Source organism: Sciurus vulgaris, assembly GCF_902686455.1.
Source record: "Sciurus vulgaris genome assembly, chromosome: 16".
NCBI classification, from domain to species: Eukaryota; Metazoa; Chordata; class Mammalia; order Rodentia; family Sciuridae; genus Sciurus; species Sciurus vulgaris.
In genome coordinates, this window is record NC_136477.1 from 29336584 (window position 1) to 29361893 (window position 25310).

A 25310-nucleotide genomic window follows, 5' to 3' on the forward strand; every position below is an offset into this window, starting at 1 on the left:
TCCAGATGTGCTTTCCTGGTTTTGGCTATTGGTCACAGTGATCTCTGGGCAGGGAGTATAAAACACAAAGCTGTCAATCATTGTGCTATGACAGTTAAGTGAGAGCTGTGAGGTTTAATTTTGCAGTTAAAAATCTTTCAGAAGGTTCAGAGTTCTGTTAAAATTTTTCAGAGGTCATCGTAACTCTGTTTTACCTGAAAAATCTACAATGAATTAAACCCTTGGAATCAGATAGTCACAAGCTTCTTCTAAATGTCTTTGCCAGTGTTCTAGGTCTTTATGACTAAATCATTGCTGTAGTTATCTTGGTACTGGGGCAAACATTAGCATCTTTGAGTTACTGGCTCACTGTCAATACCAGAGGCATTTTCCATTATATGGTCCAATGTAACTGATGGAAATAGACTATCTTTATTTCCGCCTAAGCAAAGGTATTTTCAGGTACACGGTAGAACTCCAGTGAAGGAAGAAAGGGCCTGTTACAGGGTTGCTGTTACCAGTGACACAGATTTTCCTAGTTGGGGAGGTATGGTTATGTGCATTCAATAGTGCTATACTGCCATGTACAAGTTACCTGCTGCAAAAATGTGACCTTGATGAATGAATGAAATGGATACCACGTTATCTTCAGAACCCTTATATAATATTACTACAAGAAGTTGCTGCTGGGTGAGTGCTTGCCTACAACATCTCCTAATGTGTGGCTAATTCAGTTGCAAATGCCTAGAACACATTTTCAAGCACTATTCATGAAATTGCACTTGAAGAAGATAAGAGCAACACATCAAAAACACATGGAAAGAGAGAGTGAATCAAACTGGTGGTAAAAACATGACCTTCCTCCATAAGGTCAAATAGTTTTATTTTGAGTAAACACTACAATACAGTATATATGCATTAAAAAAAGAAAACTCTATAGTGTATATAAATTATTCCTTCCATTCATCAATTCTTCTTTTCCATTACAGCTTTGGTACAATGTGATTCAATATATAATTTTTAAATACTTTTAGCATCACAAACTCAACACAAAGTACAAAACTAATCCAAATAAGGGATATTATAATCTACACAGTGGTGTTCAGTGGTAGGAGAAAATCTTACCTTGATGAATTCATGTCACTAGCTAAGCTAGAAAGGCATACCTAGCAGACATGACAGAAATATGCACCATTAACCAGCTAACATGTGTATTAGTCTTTTTTTTTTATTTTTTACAGGATACCAGCAGCAATCTTTTGAGTGTTGAGTGAATACTTAAGTCCTCAGCCAGTCTTCCCAACTTGATCCTCTTCCTTTAAAGGCCATGAATAATAGCTGATGAAATAAACCACAGCCAGAGCTCTCAAAATTTGACCTGCCAACCGGCGTTGCTCATACTTGCACAATTTGTCCTGCAGCTGGCTGACATGACGGGGACAGTGCTGGAGGGGCAGTGTGGGCCAATCAGCCTAAGGTTGTTCTGAGGGTTTGGCGGTGTAACATTACAGTAAACAGGCATTCCAGTGGCCGGGAGTGACCCTTGAGCTGCCTGGTTAGGTAGCATGATTGGCTGTTGATAGGACTGCTGGGGCAGTCCTTGAGAACCTTGCGTCATTGGCACCTGGAGAAAGACACAAGCAAGAAACATATGTGAAGAGGCTATTCTGATGCATCAGTGAGTAAGATGTTGTCATGAAACTTACTCAAGCTTTAGCGTTGGACATTAACAGGTCACCGCTCCAATTTCTGCCATTTATCAGCTATTTCACTTGGGGAAATTCACTTATCTTCTCTGATTCCCTAGCCCAATTGGATAATGACATCTACTTCAAGGACCCACTGAAAGGACTGCAGGAATGGTACAGAATGTCTGGCATGCAGTACATGCTCATAAGGTGTTAGCTCTGAGCTTCCTTCCCTCCTTTGTTGATGTTTTCCAGGGACTGCATTCCCGATTTCCCATGCTGGACTTCTCTCAGCTTGGAATGCCATGCATATTTCTGGTTTTAGGCAAACAAAGTGGCTTGAAGTCTCCCAGAATAAGTGGGGCTTTGTAACTGATAAGCTAGGGTAGGTTCCATGGAACCAGAAATACCTGGTGCAGCTAAATTTAATGATTAAAACACTGCACTAACTTCTTCCTGTTTATTTCAGGATACAAATTTCCACTTCCAGTGTATTTCAAAATATAAATCACAAAAGAGTACATAACATATTTGAAATACTTGATTTGGTTTAGTATGGAAAATGCAGCTGTTAAACCCATGCGTGCCCTTTAAGCAAGTCTGAGATGCCATTTAAAAATCTCTAATATCTTAAAATATTTGTAAAAGTTAATTTCTTAAGATGAGTACAAAAATGAAAACATATCATGAGGACTTTCTACCAATAAGTAAAAATTCAATAAAATACCCCCAATTCTTCATGCATAGAATTTCAATGAATTTTCTTCCATGAATAGGAAGTTAATATGGAAACACATTTAGCAGGGCATTCAAAATCCCTGCCATTACAGAAACAGGTTTCCCATTTTCAACTTTCCTTTTATAATCTTGATTCAAAGTCAACTAACAATAGTAGTAGGCCAAGCATCTACCACCCAGCCAATTACCCAAAAGAGGAAATTATACACAGCTTCTACTTTGGCCAAGTACTACTTTGAAATCCACAGTTTTCTAAGCAGCTGGTGTGCACCTGATAAGAAGACATGGTTGGGTAGGAGACCATTACGCTTTGCACCGGAGTTCCTTGTTGGCTGCTCATCACGCTCTGATTCTGTGGTGGCTGCTGCACTCCCATAAGGCCTTGGAATCCCTGCTGACCAGACAAGACTGGCTGATAACCTGTGAGAAAAAGAAAAGTGAGCTTTTGAACTGGCGGTGCCAGGAAGAACAGGGTGATGCTACATGGAGTAAGAAAGAGCACTTGCTCCCAAGGCCATCTTGAGCATCTCCATCTCCATATCATGAATGTATTATCCAGATGTTAATTTCCTTAAAAAAAAGAGAACTTATTTTATTTTAACTTCTAAGAGTAGACAAGATTATGGTTCCAAAAATATTTGCTGACATTTTGATAGTTAGGCAGAGTAGTCCCATGGACCTGTGTGAGGATGGCAAATTCTTCATGACACAAGGATTGAGGTCTCTCGACAAGTTGGTTGCTATAAATGACACCTCTCGTACTTGTTTTTTTGTTTTGTTTTGTTTCGTTTTGGGGTGGGGGTTTCAATGACACTTGGAGAATTCACAGCTTGTCAAAGTTTTTTAAATTAAATTTACTTGTTCCCCTATTATTTCACTTTCCTGTAATTATCTCATTTCACATAGAGACTACCAAATAGCCTATTAGCTCTGGATCACTTCCGTCTTTCCATGTCTTAGTGAAATAAATGACCTCACCACCCTGAGTAAATAAATGTCCACTGGCTTAGACAAAAGGGTAATAGCAGGTGAAAAGGTGTGTCCTGCTTTCATTCTGCTTCATCACCAGCTGCTTGAAGAAAATTCTGGTCAAACATTCCATAAGTGGCCATGTACTTACTAATTACATTAATAACAGAACACACACTTCAGATTTTTTGTTTGCATCCTTCTGGATGGGTCAGTGGGTAATTCTCTTTTCTTTCTTTTTAAAGTGGACCAAAATAGATTTATTTCAGTTATTTCAATTGCCACAAAAGTGGTTTCAAATGCTTTCTTTATTTGACCAGGGGACCGGGTGGGGGGTATTGTGCTGGGGATTGAACTCAGGGCCTTGTGTGTACTAAGGAAGAGCTCTACCTCTCAGCTTCACCCCCAGCCTTAAGAAACATTCTTAAAGGAAGACTGTGAAGTGTGTTTATAGATATGGGGGAGATGGTTACGATTTAGGTAAAAATGACATAGTGATAGAGAAATTATAATAGATTCCCTTCATGTTGCAAAATAAGGTACTTCCAGAGCTTATAATATTCACCGTACTGCATAACTGAGAATAAGTTATGCAGTTGAGTTGCTGTCTTAATACAGTCCTCTGAGAGAGGAGAATCTTTAAAATCCTAGGCAGTCTTTTAACACAAACACTGGGCTAAGTTATACAACCAGATTCTAAAAATGAAACACAAGGTTAAAAGACACCTAGGCAATACACAGCATTAATAAATAACATGTTGAGTTCATGTAAGGGTTTTAGCTTTATATTGAAACAGGTTAAAATTAGTCTTTACAGAAGAAAATACTTTGTTTTTGTTTGTGATATAAATGATATATTTTCATTCATTCCAGAAATATTGTGGAAACATGGCTTGCAAATAGTTACTGCATTAGGAGATTGGTTCAATCCACCAAAAGGGTTTGAAGCACAGTATTCTAAGTACTGAAGACCTGAAAGGGAAAACTTGGGGACATCTTGTCTGTATTTACAATAGGGAGGGAGAACCAGTGGTCACTTTAAGTCACCCTTTGCCCTTCATTATGTGTCCCCTTATTTCACATTCCCATTACTTGCCCAATTCATTCTCACAAAGGTTTTGACTTACTGAGTTATTTTAAACCCTTGTAAAGGCATCATTTATTATCAGTAATGTTAAAGATAATGACCACCTTCCCTCCAGCTCCATTCTGACCATAGTACATGGTCAAAGCCCAGCAGTCTGTTTAAGTTTAATAGTTTCAACCCAATGGGCTATATAGCTAAAATGTTTATACAGTAAAGAAAAATCAACAGACTTAGGAATAAAAATTCAACTAAGGTCACATCACTACAATACTGCCTCTCAGAAGCCCTCATATGCAGAGGTACTTCAGAAAAATTTCTTTTAACATTAATTGCAAAAAAAAAAAAAAAAAGTTTTCTCTTGGTTCTTATTCTAAATCTTCCTTTCTAATTCATACATCCAATTTCCCTGAAAAAACATGAGGCTATTTTACCATTTTGTTATGACATTATCCCAAACCACATCAAGTGCTTTGTAGCATGAATGATTATATACCATTGCTCATAACCAATCATCTACCTTTCCATTTAATCCTATAGCAAAGAGCAAGCAATGTGAACTCACTGCTGAGTCCATGACATTGTGATTATCATAGTCTCATATCTGACAAAAGAGTCAAAGTACAGGTTGAAAATGGGAGAAATGTCTTATTATTTGGGGCTTGCAGATGACCATATAGTGAAAACCCAGTCAACCTTAATGGATCTTTGGCAAAATACGCATCACCTCTGGGCAAACCAAGAGAGAAGACGAAAGAAGATGAGAAGAGAGGGTAGGAGAGGAAACAGAAAATGGGGTACCCTGATGTCTCAAAATTATTTATGTATTTGCTTAATGAATCATTACATCCTTTTTTCTGAGTCCTTTCATTCAAAATGGAGGTAGAAACAAGAGATTCCTTTATTACACCAGCCTCTATACCAGAATGGCAGTGAAGAGAAAACAATAGAGATGTTAATATTATCAGATAATCAGAACATCTTGGGAGGAAAAGGAAGCCAGCATCCAGTAACATTCAAGGAGAGAGAAAAAAAAAAAAAAAAAAAAAAACCAGAAAATTGGGTGGGCCCCTTCCAATAAAGGCCGAGAGCCCAGGAGAGCAGGATGCCTGTCTGCTGTGAACACAGACTCAGCTGCGCTGCATCGTCTCCCTCTGTGGCCTCCTCTGCCTGATGATTTGTGAGCTTTAATATTCAGTTATGCATAGCAATGGACTACCAGCTTCGCACTGGGGTCCCACAGTAAACACACTTAAGGCAAATAAGGATTTATGTGGGGAGCAAATACTCTCCAATTTCAAGATGAAAACCTAAGTGTAAGGAAAGTTCAATTTATATTCATGAATCCCATTCATTTCTCAATTCACTCTCCAGGCAAGAAATTTACATCTGGCATGGTTTAATTGGGAGGGGGTGCTCATTTCTTTAAATTATGTCAGAGAAGGTAGGTTGCAGAATGGTCCCTAAGATAGGAGTCAGTCTGGAATGTGAATCTGAGCCTTCGTCCAGAAATAGACAAATAGAAATGAGATAGCTGTGACCTAAGAATGAACCAACAGTGTCTGCATGGGACACTGCATACCCCAAGGCAGAGATGGCAGTACTGGTGGCAACCTGCTTATCTTGTCTATTCAAATGAGAAATGTGTTCTGGTTTGTCAATTCTTAGCTGTGAAATGACAACTTTTTCATATTTATTGAGGATTAGCAAGATATAATGCATCTTACAAAATGGAGACAGCAATAGTCTTGTGCCTTGTAGGCTTGCTAAGGAGATGATAAAGACATTAGCTATTTTTATTATTTCATTCTCAGTCAAGATGGATTCAATTTTCAAGTCACATGTGTCATTTATTTCCTGAAAGAAAGAAGGTTAGGAATGGACAAATGTCTACTAGCAAATAAAGAATGTACTCTGCTGGAATGGAGAAGCTATAAAATTTAAAATGTCTGCATTGTATAAATCTGAAAACTGAATAGGGTTTCTACAAAGTACAACAGTTGTTGAATACTTTTTGTAGTCTGAGGATAATTTGGTAATATTCACACAAGAAAACATTTCTCTTGACATAGTCTAATTATGAGGAGTCACAGTCTATAATGATCAGGCAACATAAATTGGCAAGATTGTGACTGGCATTATTTTAACTCTTATTGAAGTACTTTGTTACAGATATAACATTTTGGGAAAAAGCAAAATGCCAAAATAGTAACCTATATTTGGGAGTTTCTGATAACCCTGCTGTTGTTGGTAATAGAGGTTAAAGACCAGGAAAAGAGGAAATCAAGAGAGTGAATTTCTTAAGAAGTTAGCCAGTCCTTGCTCCCCCAATTCACCCAAGCAATGTAATTTACATGTGTGTTAATAGGTGAAGAATTCTTGATATGGTAGAATGTCTTTTCAAATGATTAGATTTAATTATCTGCTTAATACAAAACTCATGTGTCTTGGATGAACCGAGGTACAAATATTTTCCCAAGTTTCTAAGGCATCATCAAGCAGCTCGCTTCTAGATTCAAACAGTGCTTTGCTCAAGGTTTGAGGTGGAATTACAGTAGCTCAGCAAATTCTTGAGTGTGGCATAGCTGGTTAAAAAAAAAAAAAAAAAAAAAAAAAAAAAAAAAAATATATATAAATATATATATTTATGAAGAAAAGTGTTTATCCAGGACTGGGTTATCCTTTTGCTGAAGTTTTATAGTTTGTGCATTTTGATACTTTTCAATATCCACCTGGTTCTGTTTCTTGGCTTCCTATCAATTCCTGTACACTTTCATCAGCTTTGAAGATTTACTATTATAAACCAGCCACATGTGTCGATCACTGACTCTAAGCCAAACAGTGAATTAAGGGCTTTCGCAATCACAATCTCGAAAAGCTGTCGCTATGGCTAAACTCCTTTTATGGAACAGAAAACTGTAACTTAGAAAGATGTAGCAACTCATCAAGGTCACACAGCTACTCTACAGGAAAATAAGAATTTACAATGTGGTTTTCTGACTTTGGAGCTCTTGTTCTTACTTACTGAAGGGACATCCTAATCCTTATTCCTTCTTCCAATTCTCACAGCCCTAACATAATCTCTTTCATGTGGCAAGTATTCAATGATCATTTATTGCATTAATTGCTTTCTCAATAGTTAACAATGATTAAATAAAGAGGGGAAGAATTATACTTCACAGTTAGTTGAACAAGGTTCTGTTTGTATCATAGAAAGAATGGAAATCAAAGGAAAAGAACAACTGCCTTGTTAAAACCAACTCATATCGCTCAGTAACTGTTTTAAAAGCTAGTTATTTAGATAGTGGGACACCAGGCAAATAGAGTGGGGGGTGGTGGTTTCCAAATGGATTCCAGTTCTTCGATTTACTTTATTAGTATCAAGTTACCTGATATTACAGCTTTCAATTACTAGGACCATTTCAAATAATGACTCTTCTCACAACTTTGGAAGAGAATGCATATTTACTCTAGTTTCCACCCCCCTCCAAAAAAAATTACCTTTAAAATCTTGAAATAGAAGGTAAAAACAGCTCAATTCTATATGAATGAATTCAGTCACATGACTCTCCCAAGACAATTGGCTCTTCCTGGGAAAGTCACTTGACCTTTGGAAATGAAGATATTGTTCATTGTAGTTGGAAGACCGTAATAGGTAAGGGAAAGAAGATTAAACAGGGACTCTGCAAAACAACTGAGGGTACCAAAAGGGCCTTGGGAAAACAAGATTCCCCCAGGCCACCCTACTGCATTTCAGAGTATAGACTGCTACCTATAAACTGTGCTCATTCTGTGAACACTACGGGTTTATTCCCAAACCCAAAGTTTTATTTCACTACTAGGGCACTGGCTCTAGGGTGGGGAATCCTTTGGTTTCATCTCCCGATAGAGCTGTGGTGATCCAGGTGGCTTCAGAAGGGGTGAGGAGCTATGCCGCTTGATATCCTAGGATCCCCACAGTTCTTGAAAGAGAAATCACTGCCTTATGCCTCAGTGAGGTGGATTTGGGGAAATAGCTGTTCCTTGCCTGCAGCTCTTTCCTTATGTAAAGGGGAGGACCACCTCGGCAACTGCACTTACCTGAAGACCAGGAGCCCTCAGACTCCAAGGAAGCTACCTCGTTTCACCCAGCATGCCCTACTCTCATACATATCCCAGGTTAAACTTCCCAAGAATAGCAATATAGGACAAGTGGGAACAATTTTGAAAAGATTGGTGTGACTCATGTGAGGCACTTTGACTCTAGGCCAATCTCCCAATTTGTGAGACCCCAAACCTTAAGTAGAACCTTTAAAACAAGAAAGCAACATAGAGTTGGAAGATATTTTATTTTTAAACATGTTAAAGATACAGGATCTTAGAGATGTTAAAATTTAGGCTAAATATACCTAGTTGGGAAATCATAAATAGGCACTCTTCTGTTTAAACGTGAAATGAAATTGTAAAAACATGGTTCTAAAGATTCAAAAGAGAGAGTGCAAGAAATTGCTTTCTCCTCCTTTCCTTGAAGCCTATTACAAGTTCTTTCATCTTTGATGCAAATGCCCGCATTCACCTTACATATTGGCAGTCTCTGAATCCATCCTCTTTCTTTTCGTCAGCATTCATTATTTAGTGGTTTTAATTCCTTGGGAACATGCTGCAGAATGGCCTGCAGGGAGCCTGCTTGGGAATGGAGGTAATGCAGCCCACGTCCCAGTGAAGACCAGTCCATCCTAATGAATTTGAGGGAAGCTGTGACAGGCCCTAAGTGGAATCAGCCTTCCTGAAGCAGTAGTTTTTCTTCATACTTGCTCTTTTGCTCATTAGCTTTCACACTGCACAGAGTGTAATTCTTAAAAGCCTCTTTACTGTCCCCTGAGAACATCCATGCATGGGTCATTTTCTAATGGCCGTACACATCAGACGAACCATCCTATTACTGCAAGCTTGGGGGCCTCTTCACTGCAATTATACCATCCTGATCCATGTTATCACAAATACAAAGCTGGTTTTCTTTCTCTCTCTCTATTTTTTTTTTTTTTTTTAAATCAGGGCAAACATGAGAGACACTGTTAAATGACTAGAGGAACCGATCATGCACGGAATTTCAATGAGTGCCTCTCAGGGAAGCAACACTGAATTCCATTTTAAATGGAAGAGGCCGTCATATTATTGAAGTAATTCTCTGAACTTTCCTGGCCCATAGTGCTGTGCTGACAGCCAGAGAGCTTCAACAACCCAGAGGGAGAAATGCTGCCTGAAAGACTCACAGACATTTTACTTTCTTAATTAGGTTGAGCAGCTTAGAAGAAAATGTAGCATTCCTGCACCTCAACCAGTAGTGTTAATTATGGACATACTTAAAACCCACCTGGGTGGCAGGAAACCGATGCTGAGGTGACACAAGGATCCTTTCCCCAGATCATGCTTGGGGCAAAGTCAAGTCGAAGATGGCTGTAATAACGGGTTCTGGGATAATAACCCCCCTGGTGGTTATTTCCATTGATGAATTGCTATTGACCAGCCAACTGGAGCAGGATAATCATAAGGTCAAAAGTCATGAGGTCAACATCACTGTGATCAAATTACTGTCACTGTTGCTTGGCTACAGGGTATAACCCAGCCCTGGCCAACTATCTCAAAATAAGTGCTATGGTCACACACACTATTTCTGGAAATCTACCCATCACTACAAGGGGAAAACTATTTCATAGGTAACAGATAGCGAATCAGAAGTACCCTTTTATGTAAGAAAGCCCCATGCATCATTATGCCCAGTCAAATATGACTATCTCCTTCAATTCCAGACTGACAGGATTCTCACCCAAACACTATTCTAGTGGTAGATTTAGCAATTATATTGTTCTAGTGTTAAGAATCTACTGGGAGGCAGCATCAATGAGCTAGGACAGAGACAATGAAATTATGAACTAAGGCAGAGTTGGTAGGAATGAGAGAAAGGACATAGAGAGATGCTCAGGATATGACCTGTCAGAAACAGGCATCTATGAGTTCTAATAGTATCACACATTTGATATGACATGAGAAGCTCTAATTATACTGTAATCATGATTATTAGTGCTCTGCAGGAAAACTGGCTATTCGATGGGAAAGAAAGAAAGAAAGAAAGAAAGAAAGAAAGAAAGAAAGAAAGAAAGAAGGAAAGAAAGAAAAGAAAGAGAGAGAGAGAGAGAGAGAAAGAGAGAGAGAGAGAGAGAGAAGGAGGGAGGGAGGAAGGAAAGGAAGAAAAAAAAAGAAAAGAAAGCCCTGGTCTATAATGCTTGCTAATTTTCCTGGTGCAAATTTTCTCACCATAGCTTATTTCAAACAACCAAAGAGCTTAATATCCAAGTTGGCACAATACTTGAATTTTTAGGAGTTGGATTTTTGAACTAGTATGAGATACCTCTGGCACACCTCTAATCTAATATTTGATGCCAATCAAATTTGCAATTCATTTAAATTTTTGTTCTATTGGTCTTTCCTTCTACAAACTTATTGGCTGTTCTTTGCCATGTGGTTGAAGAATAACTCTTTAACAGTCATGTACAGCGTTAACACTGGTGGTGGCAATATACCTTAAAGAGAAGCTCGTGGCACAATGGGATGGAGCGAAACTAGAAGCATGTCTTAGACTCTCAAAACCATTGAGTGAGGAGATTTTACTTCAGGTGCTTTTACTTTAGGTGCTTTTACTTCAAGTGTGGGTGAGCAAATAGGAAATATGTAATAGAAGGCTTCCAGGAAGTCATTTAGGACAGTATATTAGAATATGAGTTGACATTTGTTAATGGGGTGGGATCAGGTGGGAAGAATTGGAACAAAAATAGTATACCTGTAAAGGCATGAAGATCTACATGTGTCAAGCTGAGGAATGTCAAAAATATATTCAAAGATGGTGAATATGTAGAGATGGCAGCAGATTAGTAGTAGAAGAGGATAGAAATAGAGCTAGATTCAAGTCCCAGGGCCTTGAAAACTATGCTATGAAATTGAACTGATTGCTGAAAGATTTGGGCACCATGCAAGGTATATAAGCATAGTAGTGAAATGATCGACAGGAACTTCAAAAGGAATTGTAATTCCTTCACTGTAAAAGCAAGGAAGAACAAGCATAGGGAGATGATCAGCAAACTCATGAACAAAAGAGTCTGAGCTCAGAGGAACTGTTAGAACTTAGTTGCTCTTAAGGACAGTCTATTTCTGAGAAGGGGAGATTGAACAGATATCAAAATGAAGGCATAAGGCAAAACTGTCTTCAGATGCTGGGCTGATAAAATGAAAACTGAAGAATGAAGGGAGGCCAAAAAATCAGAAGAACCAGAAGAAAATGGTATCCAGAAAGAAAATGGAGGGGAGGGTTTCAAGAAAGAAAAACGGACAATGACGGGTTGTAGAACTGCCAAGGAGAAAAGTAAGTGGACCACAGGTTAGTGACCTTGATAAAAGCAATGGAGGTGGTGGGCAAATCAGTCTGCAGGGGGAAAGGATTCTTTTGAGAAGTCTAGGAGCCAGGCATAGTCCCAGGCAGAGAACTGGGCAGAGCCAGAGAGCACATCGGGTGGCTGGGGTCTCATGTTTTGTTTTAACATGGGATTGGAAAAATATCAGAAGTATTTTTTGTGCTTTTTTTATTTTTAAGAAAATAAAGAGGGAAACATTAAAAATCTGGGAGAGGGAAGGAAAATCTGTGAACTCATCATGATTCATAACACATTCAACATGAAAGAGTTGCATACGAGCAGGAAAATTAGGATTTGTGGAGTGCAAAGGCCCACACTTGTGATTCCATTGACTGGGAGACTGAGGCTGCAGGATCTCAAGTTTGAGGCTAGCCTCAGCAACCTAGTTAGACCCTGTCTCAAAATATAAATAAATAAAAAAATAAATAGCATTAGGGATGTAGTTCCGTGGTAAAGTGACACTGGGTACAATTCCCAGGTTACTGCCCCCCCCCCAAAAAAAAAAGATTGAAACAAAGAAACAAAGAAGGGAAAATAGTTGAAGGACTTGATTAATAAAGAATCGATCATTTTTCTCCTCTGGACTATGTAAGCTCACAGTCTTGCCATCTTACTGCTATATCCCTCATTTGATCCAGCAGCAAAGTGTACTCTCTGCCAAATTGGTTGAAGACAGAAAACAGCTCAGAGAGCTTATTATGATCCAGAGCCAAATGCTATAACATAATTCTGAGAAGACAGCCGAAGATAACTTCTGATAAGAATATGAAGGAAAGATGCTCTTATTTATGTTAAGAACATGATTAGCATTCTGTGATCCTCACGAAATGGCAATAACCCAAAAAAGTCTTGATTAAAGATGAATGAGAAAGCACATGGTCTCGCAAACTCTCCATTCAAAATTAATAGGCAGGATCCATTGACATGATGACAGGCTGTATTCTATCTACTCAAATGGACAATCGAAAGAAATTCCCTTGAAACTGAAGCAAGCATTAGTAACTTATTTCCCTCTACATCATGCACACATATTCTTTGAGCCCATATATACAAAATGCTAAGCACTGATGTTTTCAGGATGTAGTTTCTTCTGTTCTCTCCTTAAGACCTGAATAGATATATAGCAGTCAGTTTTATAATTTCAGGATACTAAAAATGTAAAAAGATCAACTTTTTGAAATTACATTGCAATCCAAGAAAAATAGATGGGTTCTAGATTATGTGTTACACACACAGCACATTAAAACCTACAGCAACAATACACCTGAGCTTGATATAAAATTTCCGTGTTCTACCAATAACCAATATTTTCCAGGGTGAATTCCAGGCTAACAATTTTTAAAGTTGTGATTATAGTTAGAGTTGGAGAACATGACCTCTGATTCCCTGTTATTCTGTGTTTTCATTGCTATTGCAACAGATGATCCTTCAGCAAAGACTCTGGGCACCAGATGATGTCACAGACCCAAGCAAGAGTAAAGAGATACTTTGTCTCCTTACGTAAGCAACTAACTCAGGATCATCCTTGGTAACAGCAATAAGGAAGATTTTTAATCTCACTGTGTAGAGAGCTGTTATTTAAAAGTGTTTTTTATCTGGACCGAGGCAACGATCAGAAGTCTGCAAGTTTGTCCACACAAATATAAATGTGCATACCTTTTCATCTGGCTGGAATTGGAAGCTATGGTTAACATTTAAATCAGATTTCATATTAATTAAAGTGGAAGTACAACGGAAGGACAAATGGTCTGTCCTGAAGATTCTTCCAACCCGCCCTCAAGGGCAGACTGTCTTCACCAGGACAGTGCAGTTAGTTCCTTCTTTTTTTTTTTTTTTTTTTTTTAATGGTTTGCTCCAGGGTAGCGAGAGAAATGATTCAGATCCTTTACTTGATAAATTTACCCTTCACCCCAAGGCATTCAAGGGTACTATTTGCTTTCCATCATGGTTAAGAATGCTTTATATGCACCCAAATGGAGCAACAGCAATTTGGGATGTCAGGGAGCTCATTGCCTAAGGTTCATCATAAGGCTGCAGGGGAGCTGCTCCACAAGGCACAGCCAGGTCCCTAAACTCTCCAGAGGAGGACACCCTCTGGGCCAGGACCCCTGCTGCCTTCAGCAAGGTGAGAGGGTGCTAACACTGAGTCTGTGGGAGCCTCACCTGGGCCTCACATTCTAGCCTTAACTCTCTGAAGCCAGCAAGAGGGCACTATTCGAGGCCGATCTGTGCCCAGCGAGGTGTGCGTGCTGGCTTCTCAGAGCTGGAAAGCCTCATCACATTGCCTCTACCCACTTCTTCTCCCAGCTGGAACATTTTTTCCTCCTGGGTCAATGGTTCTGAAAGCCAAAAGTCTATTGAAAGCCAAAGGCCTATTGAAAGCCAAATTGCTGTGTCTCCATGCCAAGAGATTCTGATCCAGTAGGTTTAGACTGGGGTCTGAAGTTTTGCATTTTTGACAAGTTCCTGGATGATGCTGAAGCTGCTGATCTGGGGACCACATTTTGGGAACAACTGGCTGAGCCTTTATGAAGTGTTATCTGGATTGAGATAACAGTGAGAAGTCTCAATAAACAGTCTTCCTTGAAAACCTATTGTTCAATTTACTTATTACCTTTCCCCTCACAGAATAAGCAACAGGGTCTGGCAAATCACATTCTGTGGAGCTCATCTCTTCTCTGTGACTTCATTTTACTCGTCTGTAAAAGGGACACAATCCTCTGCCAAAGGGTGTCAGGACAGGCTAATGTCCTTCTTGTAAAACACATACCACTTGGTCGGCAATAGCCAATATATGGAACTAAACTTCCTTTGTTCTTCACATACTCTGCTCACCTAGTATGACCTCAAATATTGTTTTATTACTTTTTTAGATCGTGCTTCCTACACAGACTGTAGATCTCTAGAAGAGAAAGCCTATCTGACACATCTCTGCCTGTCCTTGTATTCTACATTCAGTGCCTAGTAATATTCAGTGATAACGTCGATAAAGAAACCGCCTTATCGCCCTCACCCCACAAGCATCCTGCAAAGGGACATAATAGAAAATAAGCAAACAAACACAAACTTGAAGGAAAATAATGAAGAAGCAATGCACACTGAACAGAGCCCGAAGCCCAAGGCATGAGAGGCAGCAGAAGGAAAATGATTTATCATCATCACAACAGAATAAAGAAAAATCTGGACAGGCAGCATCTGTTTCTCTTGCCCCCCTTGACTCTAGGAAAAAAAAAAAAAAAACAACAAAAAAACCTTCTAACAGTAAATCAAGAGGACACAGCATAGATTTCTAATTTCATGTCTTGTTGCTGGGATGAAGACGATGATAGCACCAAAGTTGGAGAGGGAAAGGAAAATGCACCTGAACCAGGTTCTGGCTGGTATTCTCACACCAGTGAGGCATTTGGGAAACCAAACTGGGTCCTTGCAGTCTTGCGCTGTTTAGGACATAACTGACTTTGCTGACCTGTGGTTGTGCTCCCTTTAACTGCTTTAACCTTCATTTGACCTAAAAGCAAACAGGACTCCTGGACTCTCTCTGTTCCCTCATATACAGCCCCTCTTTGCTTTTCTGACCACTTTCTGGGGCCTCACTAATGCTGTGTCATTAGACCTGACTGTGAGCAATGGATTTGGAGATATCCTGATCCAACAAGCTCTGGGTGATGAAGCTGAAGGTCAGAGGACTAAGAAAGCTACCTGCACAGGATCACATACAGAATATCTCATAAATCAAGGACTACCTCCCTATTCCTGCTAAATATCTCTCCAGGGTACCTATCGCTAAGCTTCATGCAGACTGCACTATTGGAATGTTTTTGCTCCCTAAACATTCTAGGAATTGTGTTGCATTATTTTGGCAATAGTCCACGAGTGCTTCAGAATCCAACAAAAATGCCATTTCCTTTTTATACATACAGCTGTGGTGATCTTATTGTTACTGGAGTCCACAGAGGACATCTGTGTTCTTGAATTGGAACTCTCACCTATTCTGCTTCCAGTAGTTACTGATAAACTGTTCTGCGATAGCACAGAGTAGGGTATCAGGGAAGAAGAAAACAAAGAGTTTGGGAGGTTCAAGGATCTTATAACTAGTTGCAAAAAATGGAATCAAACCATCTCTTTAGAAATGGTCAGCTCAACTATATCCCAATGTTTAGATGTGCATAGTAGTAGCTCTTTCCCAGCAGAGAGCATTCTGAGGATATCACATCAGGGATTATTAAAACAGACCACACATGTACCAACTCAAACAGGAAAAGCAAGCATTCTCCTCTCTTCAAGCAATACAATGACTTTCATTGATGTACTTTATTGTACTCACCAGGTACAACTCTTATTCTCATTTTACAGAAAACGGAAAATGAAGCACAAAGAATGGGGCAGATCATTTAAGGTTATGCAGCCGAGAAGTGCCAGAATTAAGACACAGGTGTTCCAGTGATTTTGTTCCCATTTCCTCAGGGTCCACACGACAGAATGCAACTTAATGATCCAACTGGAGATATTAATAAAGGGAGTATACAAACTCAAAGTCCAACGGAAGGGAGCCACCCAGAGCCTAACAGCAGTGAACTGTTTTCTCCCCTACGCCTGCCTGTGTCAGAAGAGAAGCCAGTGGTACCGGAAGGCCGTGAGACCTGAGAGGAGGAGCTTCCTGCCAGAACCACTACCTTCCAAGGCAGGCAGGGAACAGCAAAGAGACTCCGCTTGCTCTTTCTTCCTCTGCCCTTTGATCTCTTGCTGTTGATACCTTGCATTGGCGAAACACACTTAGAAGCCACCGAACAATGAAACCTGAGAGATAAGTTCATGGTGTCAGGAGAGGAGGCTAGAGAATGTCTAGGCGATGTGAGGAAAGGCCAAGTAACCAGCCAGCCCCTTCCTGTTAAAGATTACAGAAATGCATTTCTACCTCATGAAGCATTTCCAAGCTACTGGGCCAAACTGCTCAAGTGAAGGTGCTTTTAAAAGAGTTGGATAATGCTTTATTCCATTATTGTCTCTTGCTTTTATAGAACTTTGTTCCCTTCAGAAATGATCCTTTGTAACACCTGATAATATGTCAGAGTATGCACTTAGCATGACTGCTTTGGCAATTAAGTAAATGTTAACTCTCAAATTTATATGTCATTAGGTATTAGGGTAGAATATTTGACTCACTGGCCTAATACTTGTCTTTCCATTTGGAGGAAATGGCAACGTTTGTAGGGAACTGGTAAAAAGTACTATTAAATAATGTCACTATTTAAATATCCTGTAGGGCAAGGGGGAAAAAAGTTAAATTATGATTCAACTCAAGCAGCACTACTCATTTTGTTGAATTTGACATTTTCCTGTGCTGGCTGTGGTACCAGATGGTTAAGATAGAATGGATAACAATGAGTGAAGACTATTTCAGGGAAAATAAAAAAATAAAAAAAAAAAAAAAGGAAGATCTAGTTTATTTCTGCAATGACCCTAACTGGTCCTTGCATTCTGCAAGCACATTTGGTTTAGAAAATGCTCTGCTGTAATTAGTTTCACGTTTAGTATATTTAGACATCATTTATTCAAATACTCAAAGCAACCATCAGCACAGTGAAATAGAATGAAGGAACACCTAAATGAGACTTAAAATAAGTTTCTGGTATTACATTTACAAAGTTTCTGTTTCCAAGTGGAAAAATCACAGGCTTCATAATCAGACAAATAAGGAGCACTTCAACCCACTGGCTGTGTGACTCTGAAAAATTGCCTGTTTTTTTTTTGAGCTTTGTTTTTCTTGCCTACAAACCGGGAGCAAATAATTTCCAACTTTCCTGGGCTTCTGTGAAGGGTAGGTAGATATTGAGTAATGTGACTTGCTCAACAGTTGGCATTTACTACTACATGGTATTTGTTACCACTAAATGGTGCTCAGTGAATGGAAGAATTTTTCTCTCTCCAGAATTATACCTTACATGAAGAACAAAGAGCAGTTGATAGTACCAGGAGGGACAGACCACACCTGCTGCAAACGAACAAACAAATGAACAAGAATTTTGGAGATGCCCCTTCTAGGCTTCAGCACACAAAATTTCCATGAGATCCAAGGCCCAGTCATTAAGTGAAATACACATGGAGGGGTTTAAGGCCATGCAATGAATATGCTCTCCTGCCCTTGAATTACATAGAAACTGCAATCTCTAGTAGCAAATGCTACAGAAGCAGATCTGAATGCAAAGGCAGACAAAATTCTTGGTACAGCAGGGAGTGGAAAAGGCAAGCTGGTTGTAGCTAGGGAGCAGATGTCCGGGAAGGAATCATTTGGACAGGCACTTGGACACCAAGCTCTGGAAAACACTGATTTCTGGGCTGTAACTTCAGGGCAGCCAGGCTGCTGTACTCCTTAAAGGCTGCAGCCATGAGTATCACCAAGGACTCAGAAATGTGAGGATTCTTCTTGCTCCCATATAAGAAACAAATCCAGTTCTCCACTGGTTTTGGTCTCCTAATCAAAGCTATGTTTATGTGTCCCATAAGCTACCTTTACCCTATCAGCTGCCACAGGAAAAGGAGAACTCTTCTTCATCTAAAACCATCTCAGAGTCGAAAGGTGGTGAGTATACTCTAGATTCAAGCAGGTGCCTTTCAGTCTTTTAAATGCAGCCCCTGTTATCACATCAAAGATAGTCTACAAGGCAGTGGTTCCTGTCCTCTGCTTCCCCTGGGAGTTGCTCTTGCTAAGGTGCATCTCTTACCTTGTCAGACTACTACAATGCTTCATAGCGTCTAGCTGCTAGCAGGCCTGGGTCTCTTGCAGAGAGGTACAGAAAACCTTCCACTTCATAAATATTTCACCTAACCATTCTTTTTTAGAGCTAGATGACTGAGCAAGTAATTTTTAAGAAAAACGCCTAATATTTTCAATTTATATTTTATGGATTATATTTTAGAATTTTTAGAATAATATATATGGGTCAAGTTTGCTTCTTCTCATTTAACAAGAGACACATGATGTTTAATTTACCTTCTGTTTAACTATGTTATTAAAATTATGATTTGTGAACAGATACCTTTTGGAATCTTGGTCTTAGAATTAAATGAATAATAAAAAGGACATTAAATTAAAGATATATTTAAATGCCAAGATAGACAAAGCATACTTTTTCACTTGATGTTTGGAATGTTATGCTTTATGCATTTAAAATGCCAACTGGTTAGTTTTGATGGTTTTTGTGTTTTGTTTCTAATTTATGAGATAAGACAAAAGGATTCATGCTGCTCACTGTAAGCAGTTATTCACAAAAAAAGCACATTTGGATTATAGATAGCCTTTATTCTTTCTAAAGAAAAAACTGAGTTGGAATAAATGTCACTCTTCTCCTTTTTAAAATTTTTTGGATGCTAGTTATTAATTTTAATTGCTAGCTCTTATTTAATACACAAGATAAAATACGTTGCATAAAATGGAGATCAAAGTATATCTCTTTCTAACTTTTTTTAAGTAACAGAGGCAAAATTTTATATAGGGTGACTAAATGTGCTCATTAATGCTGATGCTCTAGTGTAATTATTAGTGGCCTCTTTTTGCTGTCAAATGAGTTCATATGATAAACTGTATGATTACTCAATATATAAATATGCACAAACATATACATACATTTATGTATGTACATGTATATTATGTGTGTACATGCATGCACAATACAGATACATTTTTATGAATATAGTAAAGATTTTATTGAAATGAACTTAGAAAATGTTATTCATTTTGTATTCCTCATAAATGGCATTTGTCATTGGTTTCTTTTTTCTGTCTTTAGCTGACGGTTCACTGTGCATCTAAGTTGAAGAATGTTTGGCTTAGAATTAAAACGATTTCAAACAGTTTGGCAGCTAATTAAGTTGAAAACAGTGCCAAAATGAGTAAGTGACTGAGTCAGGGAATATATGCTCATCTAATTTGTATTTTGCTAGTTATTCACTCAGAGTGCACCTTCAAAAACAAATTTTGGGGGGTGGAGTAGAACGGTTATACTAGTTTTTAAATCAAACAGAAATTAACAGAATACACAGGTTACAAAATGCTACTTAATTTCCTCACTTGTTTTTGAAAGGGGATGAAGTAGGCAATAAAATAACGGGAACCAGAAGAAAGTTTATTGATCTGGGCACATATGTTTAATACTTATAGAGGAAGATGAATCACATTGAAAATTTGATAAAGTGTTGAACCCTTTTCCAGTTGATTGTGTCCAGTTACATACAAAAGCATTTTGCACAAAATTTTCCAGATTTTAGGAACCCCAGAAAACCTAGTCATGAAATTCCAAATTCAAAACCCTTGATCTAGCAGGAGAGATGTGCTATTCTCATTCTTTATCATTCAAATATAACATAATTCAAATGGAGTCCACTTCTCAATACACTGCTCCAGCAAGATTCTAAGTGTTAAGAAAAAGGTGCAAGAGAGGGAGGGAAGACTGGAGGAATTCACAAGGAATAAATTTACATTGATAAAAAAGAAATTTCTGCTACATAGACAAATGCAAGAATCTACTCAGGAGAGACAACACAGCTCTCCAAGATATTTCTTGGATATTTATGAATTAAATATACAAAAGAAGTCATTATGATAAGATCATATCAAAATATGAAGTATAACATTTAACTTTTTTTTTCATTCAGTAGTATTTCCAGTCATATTTTTAAGGCTTTCTCATATGGAACCATACTGACTATGTTATTAAATCTGTAAGCACATTTTGGGGGATGTTCTCCATCTCACCATAGGAATATTCATGAAGAATATTTGAAGTAGCTGTTAAGTTTTTAGACCTCACTATTAACATGACTTACAGCAGAAGCAGAATGCAGACACTGTCTTATGAATGTATTTGATGAAAATGGAGATGTTACAACGGCTTTATAGAAACATCGGCTTAGTGGACACAGTCTTGGTAGTGATGTCAGAGAACACAAAGTGACCAGTGCCTGTATTTAAATAGATGTAGCCAAAGATGCAGCATAATAATGAGTTTCATTATTAACTTACAAAAAAAATATAAAGCTGTTTTCTTTTGAGAATAAAATTTTAATTAAGAAAAGTTGGTATTTCAGCAGGCAGGGGCTCTTGGAAAGCTCACATGATGAAATCGCATGAACAATAACTCCTAAGTGGCCTGGCATTATTAAGAAAATCATGATGAAGGACTTAGTGCAGTAGCTTAAAAATAAATGGTTACAACCGCATTACCTACATATGAGAAAGCTGCTATTTGATACCTAATGCCCATCACAGCAAATCTAATGATGTCTCAGTGGATGCTAAAACCACATCCTAAGACTGCTCAAAACATTTTGGGGGGAAGAAGCAAGTTTAATATTTCTTTCTTCCTCTCTCTCTGCACAAATTGCTGAATCATGAGAGACAATGTATTATAAAATAAAGACCCAGCCTTTGAAACAGATTCCTTGTATATCCTGGAATAATTACTGTCCCTTGCCACATCTCTATTTCCACTGTCTGTAAAATGGAGAAGATGATACAATGATAGTATCAGTCTCAAAGGATTTGGGTGAGAATTAATTGATGGGACATGCTTCAGCACTCCGGCATTTAGAAAACAGTCATATTGCTTATGATTGTAATATTTTAAGACATGACTTGAAGTTATAAACTTGTTGCTAAGAGTATGCCAACCCCAGAGTTTGCTGAGAAGGCTACATATGCTGTATATAAGATACATATAAGATATATATAAAATACATATATATGTATATAATATTTGTGTACCAGGGATTAAAGTCAGGGGTACTTGACTACTGAGCCACATCCCAGCCCTTTTTTACGTTTTATTTAGAGACAGGGTCTTGCTGAATTGTTTAGGTCCTTGCTAAGTTGCTGAGGTGTCTGAACTCATGATCCTTCTGCTTCAGCCTCCTAAGGCTGCTGGGATTATGGACTTGAGTTACCACGCCTGGCTTGCCATAGATGTTTTACTCAGTTTCAAGGCACCATTTGGAGTATTATGAATAATAAGAAACTCAATGCTTATGGTGAAGATACGGATAAAGTGTTTTCTAAAGCACAAAGTTCTTTTTACCTCTAACAAAAACTAAAATATCTATGAAGATCAGCCCTCCGTAGGCAAAAATAATTGCACACTAATAATAACAGGTCTCTTCACAGGAGTGCAAGGGGAGCTGACCCAGGCGTGGGCAGGTTCCTGCACGCCAAGGCTGGCATCATTCCATCAGCCTGGGCAAAGCCTGTGCAGCTGTTTTCAGGCATCCAAAGCTCTTTAATTTAGCTGTTCCTAAGAGATCTGTGCTCCACGCACACAGATGATTGCCCAAAATAAAGTAAAATAAAGACCGGAGGATTCTATTTTGTAGAGTAAGTTCACTGGACCAGAAAGGAAAGAAAAAAAACAACTCACGATGGCTTTGAAGATGTGACAGAGAACCGAGACACTGGGGTCCACACAGGAGGATGCTGGCTCCACTGTGAATGCAGAAAACACACCAAGCTGCCGAAATGAGGATTGCTGAGCTGATCACAGACCAATTGTTTGGCAACCTGAACTTTTACTCAGTTGCATGAACTTTTACTCAGTCTCTTTTGGCTTCAGTTTCCTCACCATTAATATGACTCTAAAGCTAAGTTCTGGGCTAAACTGAATCTGTTTAAGATCTCTTGTGAGTAGAACAAGAAATAAATAGAGTTGCTTCATTATGACAATTAGGTAAATAATAACTCAACACAAATTCCTTAAGCTCTGAAAAATATTTCCCCCTTTTTGGGTGGGGGAGTACTGGGGATTGAACCCCAGTACTTAAACACTGAGCCACATCTCCAGCCCTTTTAAAATGTTTTATTTAGGGACAGGGTCTCACTGAGTTGCTTAGGGCCTTGCTAAATTGCTGAGGCTGTCTTTGAACTCCAGATCTTCCTGCTTCAGCCTCCTGAGCTGCTGGGATTACAGGTATGAGCCACCATACCTGGCGATATTTCCCATTTACATATCCTTTCTTTTTATTTCACTTCTGTGAATGACTAATGATAATAATGGAGGCTTTGACAGATGTCCCCAAATGTTTCTAATTAAATTTGTCAAATTCATCAGTTTACATTTCTGAACAGGTGCAATAATCAGTTGCAGCCAAAATTAGAACTTCATTGGCTTCAGATAACAGCTACATTTGCTGCTTACAAAGATAATATCGAGTCTAAACCAAATTTCATATTATATTGTTTAAACAGAAAGAATCTTGCTTGATGTGATTGAATTTTCTTGAAAGATGTTAAGTTAATCTATGCTAGCATGACTCAAGAGGAAACCAAACCAACACCAAACAAAAATAAACCTCTTGATTTAAACATATTATTGTCCAAAGGCCTTTAAATATATTGTGTTAGCATACATGACTGTGCAAAAATTTTAAGTCACTTTCCTTTTTTCTTAATGATAATTATCTTCAGAGATTGCTTCTTATTGTCTTTGTTCAATCGTTCCCACTTTGCTTATCATATCCTCTCTGTAACACAATACCAGCACACAGAAGATGCCCAATAAATGCATGGTGTTATGGTTGAATGAATGTTGACAGGTAAAACTGAATTGCCTCCTGATGTTATACAACATCTTTTCTGTTCCCCGACCTGCCCCCCCCCCTTTTTTTTGGTACCAGTGATTGAACCCAGGGGCATTTTACCACTGAGCCACATCCCCAGCCCTTTTTATTTTTTATTTTGAGACAGGGTCTTCCTAAGTTGCTTAGGGTCTCACTGTTGCTGAGGATGGCCTCAAATTTATGATCCTCCTGACTGAGCCTCTGGAGTCACTGGGAAGACAGGCAACTGCCACCACATCTGGTTGATAACATTTCTTTTTCTAAAGAGATGTCTTGCAGCCTCTAAACCTGGAGGCTGCAAGACAAAGCAGCAATGCACACCAATGTGCATCTGAGCCAGGGACAAAGACCTCTAGTCCAGGCTGAAAGGAAGCACTCTCCTCCACTTTCCTGCGTTCCCATCCTGGCTAAATGTGACTCCTGGTCCTGGGTAGAGGTAGTTCCCAATTAAAGTAAAAGAAAGAATATTCTTTCCCAGAAAGCCTCAGGTCACATAGAGATGAGCTCTATGGCTTCAGGCAAGAAATAAAACCTAATGCACCTCAGTTTCTTCAGGTTAAAAATCAAAGTAATGAGTGACTCCTTCCGCTCCATCAATTCATTACCTTAATATTCTGCCAACACTTATGGGCCTTCTCCTGCTTTACTTTGAAAATTCCAAGTCCTTTCTATCGACTACTAATTCATTCTATTTATCATACCAGTCAGCCATCCACTGATCAACCTGATATATATATATATATATAACAGCAACGATCCCCAGCACCTCTTCCCACTGTGGCAAACATTACCTAAGTGACACAAATGTCTATTAGGTGATAAAGAATCATGACATGGGCATACAGTTAGCAGGCTTCAATCTAAAATGTTAACATTTTATGTTTCATTCTTCTGACAGGCTAGCTACCATACTCAAAACATGATCAGCAAGACAGTACCAACAAAGGTTGGCAAAGTCTCTGCCCACCAGAGAAAATTAATAATCAAGTACATTCACACTTCAAAAGCCTGGGCATAAGACATTGATTCTCCAAGTCTTCTAACAATGTGGCAGCAACTGTTTGGCTACAGTTAATGCTGTTTGTGGTAAAAAGAACTACATGCTATTTCAGGACGATCCACCCCCAGGTCCTTGAGATAAGAGGCCACATTTCCAAAAGCAGAGGCAGCCTGCACTCTAAAAGCATCAAGTGCTTCCCAAGGCTAAGAACACCGAGCCATTTCACCAATCTTACTGAAATATACTCTTAAAGAAGTACCACGGGTAAAAAACCAAGTACTCTTGCTTTAGTGAAAAGGTAAGAAATGAGAACAAAGAGTAATTTTAGACATCTGGAGGATTCAAGATGTTTCTTCTATGAGAGAATTTAGAAGCCTAGTTTGAGGCTATGCTGGGAACAGCATCATACAAAATATTGTTTTGATCCCAGAGAAACTAAAAAACGATTTTTTTTTCAAAGGAGTATATTGTAATGAACAAGTGCAGTGAGAAACTTTCTAGCTGCCCTTGATTTGCCCTGATGCCATGGGCCTATTAACTGCCACAACATGACAACTTTAGGTAATGAGTCACCTGGATTGTGAAACTTACTCTTCATGGGTTCACATGCCCCCCCCCCACACTCCCACAAGAGTTGTATGCTTTTTATTTTTATAGTTAGGGGTACATTTTTGTATGTTTCCATGCCAAGATACCATATGCCCTTCTGAACAATTACTCTACTCCTACGCTACATTTCCATAGCAAACTGCCTTTTCTGCTTCTTCACAAGATGGTATGGTTTTAGCTATAGGAATGTGCTCTTT

General features: G+C 38.7%; 1 protein-coding gene across 15 annotated transcripts in view; it reads right to left on the reverse strand.

Annotated features, from left to right (window-relative positions):
* Positions 1-824: 824 nt before the first annotated feature.
* The window catches only part of ARPP21 (cAMP regulated phosphoprotein 21), a 148138-nt gene continuing 123652 nt past the window's right edge, over positions 825-25310 (reverse strand). For all 15 annotated transcript variants that reach the window (XM_079115900.1, XM_079115905.1, XM_079115893.1 and 12 more), the window contains 2 exons: positions 2677-2825; positions 825-1603 (listed from right to left, as the gene is read on the reverse strand). In XM_079115900.1, coding sequence (XP_078972026.1) covers positions 1346-1603; positions 2677-2825 — 407 coding nt within the window. In that variant the 3' untranslated portion in view covers positions 825-1345. The remainder of the gene's footprint in view (positions 1604-2676; positions 2826-25310) is intronic.